This window comes from Hypanus sabinus, unplaced genomic scaffold (assembly GCF_030144855.1).
Source record: "Hypanus sabinus isolate sHypSab1 unplaced genomic scaffold, sHypSab1.hap1 scaffold_361, whole genome shotgun sequence".
NCBI lineage: Eukaryota > Metazoa > Chordata > Chondrichthyes > Myliobatiformes > Dasyatidae > Hypanus > Hypanus sabinus.
This window is the reverse complement of record NW_026781258.1, coordinates 429817-433690: the sequence shown is the minus strand read 5'-3', so window position 1 is coordinate 433690 and position 3874 is coordinate 429817. Positions and strand designations below refer to the sequence as shown.

Sequence of the window (3874 nt, the reverse complement as noted above, 5' to 3'; positions counted from 1 at the left end):
TTTTTCTTCCTCCTCTCTGTTTTTCTACCTCTCTAGCCTCAAACTGCCTCTGTCTTTCCGGAGCCTCCATCTTTAATTTTTCTCACTTGTACTGGAGCTCAAGCTCACTGGGTTTACTTTCAGGAAACACCTCCAACTCCTCCACTTTAAACACTCCCTCAGATACATAATGTTCAGCTATTACACTCTGCATCTGTGCCCTCCTCATTGTCGATTTACCCTGAGCAAGTTTTAACCTTTTAGCAATACGCAACAACTCAATTATTCTGGCGTCCTCCAATGCCTGACTCTTCGAGACATCTATCAACGTCCATTGCTACTGATTTTCCACACACAATTAAATCAAAAGGAATTTCCCCAATGAAATCGATAATTAATGACTACGCCCCCAAATCTGTTCATATCCCGGACGCAGGCCCAAATTTTGTTTTGAATTGTAACGATTTAGAAACGAACACCAGCAATAGGCTACACCTGGAGTCTGTTTATAATGTTAAAACCATCTTTATTAGAATCTACTTTTAATATAGTAACTTAAACAAGATAAACAAATGTGTTATGTGTATATATGTGTGTAAATATAACGCCCAGATTATTGAGCTCGGTGGAAACAAGGCTTAGAGTCTTGAGATGGTAAAGTATAAATGTTCAGTTCAACCACGGATCAGGTGATGAGAGAGATATTTGTAATCCATCGTAAATGTTGAGAGAAGGCAATTTTGTCGAATTCCACTTGGTGGTAAAATGTGAAAACAGTTGCTGTGGATTCTATCCGTCATCATTCCAAATCCACATACGAATTATCACGGAAAGTAACTTGTCACAAGGGGTATCGTCTTCAAATGAATTACCCCACCACACCCAGGCAAGGGTTAATACATCAGTGGTCTTCACAGGATAACCCAAATCAGATCCACTCCTACGGATCAAACGAGGTGACAACCTCACATTTGAGTACGCAGAATCGATAATTAATCCTACCTTGTGGGCATAGGAAAGTTGCCATCAGTGACCCTTGTCCACTAGTTCCCTGGTTTCGATCGTTCCATTTTTCCTCCTTAGTCTACGCCTGACTCTGTGTGTCTGTGTCCTCGGTTAAAACTAAACAAGCTGCGAGCGATGTAAACAAGCTGCAAGTCAAACTGATATAACTTTTTAATTTCTCTGTCTTAAAATGACAGTCCAATTCAAACGAAACCTAGAGATTCATAACAACGGCAACTCCCGATTGTGAACTGACTGGCGTGCCAGGACTTGGGATGACTGAGTGAATCCTTTCCCTCATTCTGAGCAGGTAAACGGCTTCTCCCCAGTGTGAACTCGTTGGTGTCTCTGTAATGTGGATGACTGAGTGAATCCTTTCCCACATTCGGAGCAGGTGAACGGCCTCTCCTCAGTGTGAACTCGCTGGTGTCTCTGTAGGTTGGCTGACCGTGTGAATCGCTTCCCTCATTCTGAGTAGGTGAACAGCTTCTCCCCGGTGTGAACTCGTTGGTGTCTCTGTAATGTGGATGACTGAGTGAATCCCTTCCCACAGACTGAGCAGGTGAAAGGCTTCTCCCCAGTGTGAACACGCTGATGACTCTGTAGATGGGATGACTGAGTGAATTCCTTCCCATAGACTGAGCAGGTGAATGGCTTCTCCCCAGTGTGAACACGCTGATGACTCTGTAGATGGGATGACTGACTGAATCCCTTCCCACAGACTGAGCAGGTGAATGGTTTCTCCCCGGTGTGAACTCGCTGGTGACTCTCTAGGTGGGATGACTGAGTGAATCCCTTCCCACAGACTGAGCAGGTGAATGGCTTTTCCCCGGTGTGAACTCGCCGATGTCTCTGTAGGGTGTATGAACGAATAAATCTCTCCCCACAGACTGAGCAAGTGAATGGCTTCTCCCCGGTGTGAACACGCTGATGTATCTGTAGGGTGGAAGATCGAGTGAATCGCTTCCCACATTCTGAACAAAGGAAGGGCTTCTCCCCAGTGTGAACTCGCTGATGTCTCTTTAGGGTGGATGAGTGAGCGAATCTCTTCTCACAGACTGAGCAGGTGAATGGCTTCTCCCCGGTGTGAACTCGCTGATGTCTCTGTAGGGTGGAAGATTGAGTGAATCGCTTCCCACATTCTGAACAAAGGAAGGGCTTCTCCCCAGTGTGAACTCGATGGTGTCTTTGTAGGTCGGATGACCGAATGAATCGTTTGGCGCATTCTGAGCAGGCGAATGGCCTCTCGTCAGTGGGAACTCGCTGGTGTGCCATTACGTCGGATGATTGAGTGAATCCTTTCCCACAAATTCAGCAGATCACCAGCCTCTGCCCGGTGTGAACTGACAGGTGTGTCCACAGGTGGGAAGACCAATTGAATCCTTTCTCACACACAGAACAAGTGAATGGCCTTGCCCAGTGTGAACTTGCTGATGTACCTTCAGTTGAGATGATCGAGTGTATCTGAGTAGGAAGGATGACCGAGTGAATCCCTCCCCACAGTCTGAGTAGGAAGGATGGTCGATTGAATCCCTCGCTCCACTTCTTAAATATCTGGACAGAGACAGCAAAACTGGCGTGCTGTGTTTGAGATTCCTGGAGACAAATTCCTTCTCGTTTTAACCTGTGAAATGATTTACAAAGTCCATCAATGGCCGTAGGACAACATTTCAGATGAGATTGTTTGAGTCGCCAAGTTTTGATCTGGCTGTTCCTCACTGTTACAATGAGGTTGAACCCAAGTTGGACAGAAAAATCGTCTCCTGACTGGGCAGAGAGCTGGTATCTGGAATGACCATCAATTCCCTGATGTTCTTCCTGTTTCTATAACAATGGGGCATTTCTGCCATCTGCAATTTGTACCCTGGCTCAGCTTGACTCTCTCCATTGGTATTATTCCCTCTTCCTGCTGAGCTGTTTACACTTGCTCGCAGCTTGTGTTTACATAGCTCACAGTTTGTTTTATTTAAGAAAGGACAGTCACAAACACAGTCAGCCGGAGAGAAAGAAAGAAGATGGAAAGTTCGAAACAAAGGGCCTAGTGGCCAAAGGCCACTGTTTGGACTCCCCTTTGCCCACAAGGCGGGTTGACTATTGATCCAGCCTACACCGAATGTGTTATTGTCACATTGGTTGATCCATTGGAGTGGATCTGCTGGTTTGGGAGTATCCTGTGAAGACCACTTGTGCTAACCCTTGCCTGGTTGTGGTAATTCACTTGAAGAGGTACCCCTGTGAACAATCACTGTTGGTGATAATTCGTATAATGCAAATGGGGATTTTGTTGGAGTATCCCGTGGCTACCACTTTTGTTAACCCTTAGCTGGATTCGGGTGTGTTATGTGGTAAACACTTGTGAGAAGGGATATTCTGTGGACATCACTGTCAGTAATACTTTGTGTGTTGGATCTAGATTGGGAGTACCTTGCGGAATCTACCTGTGTGTTAACCCTTGCTTGGGTGGTAGTTCCTTCTGAAGACAGTACTCCTGTGATAAGCTACTTCTGGTGATAATTCATATGTGCATTTATAACAACAAGGGATAAGACCTGCAGCGACTGTTATCTTGTTTTACCACTGTGGAATTTGTGGAATTCAACGTAATTGCCTTCTCTTGACATTCACCTAGGATTACAAATCTCACTCTCTTGTCATTGATTCCGTGGATGAACTGAACTTACATACTTCACCATCTCAAGACTTTAAGCTTGGTATTCCCTGAGCTCAGTGGTTTGGGAGTTATATTTACACATATGTGTACTCATAACACTTTTAGCTTTTGATTATTTTGCTTAATTTGTTATATTAAAAGTAGATACGAATAAAGACAGTGGTTTTAACATCAAAAGCACACTCCAGGTGTGGTCTATTGCTGCTGGTTCATTTAAAC

The 3874-nt window shown here is 44.7% G+C and overlaps 1 protein-coding gene across 1 annotated transcript; it reads right to left on the bottom strand.

Annotated features, from left to right (window-relative positions):
• Positions 1-1305: 1305 nt before the first annotated feature.
• Positions 1306-2259, bottom strand: LOC132388598 (oocyte zinc finger protein XlCOF6-like; the record flags this gene model as incomplete). The annotated part of the gene is made up of 2 exons (XM_059960972.1): positions 1472-2259; positions 1306-1387 (listed from the first exon to the last, which is right to left on the bottom strand). Coding segments are annotated over exons 1-2 (870 nt in total), but the record flags the coding sequence as incomplete, so codon positions are not given.
• Positions 2260-3874: the final 1615 nt, after the last annotated feature.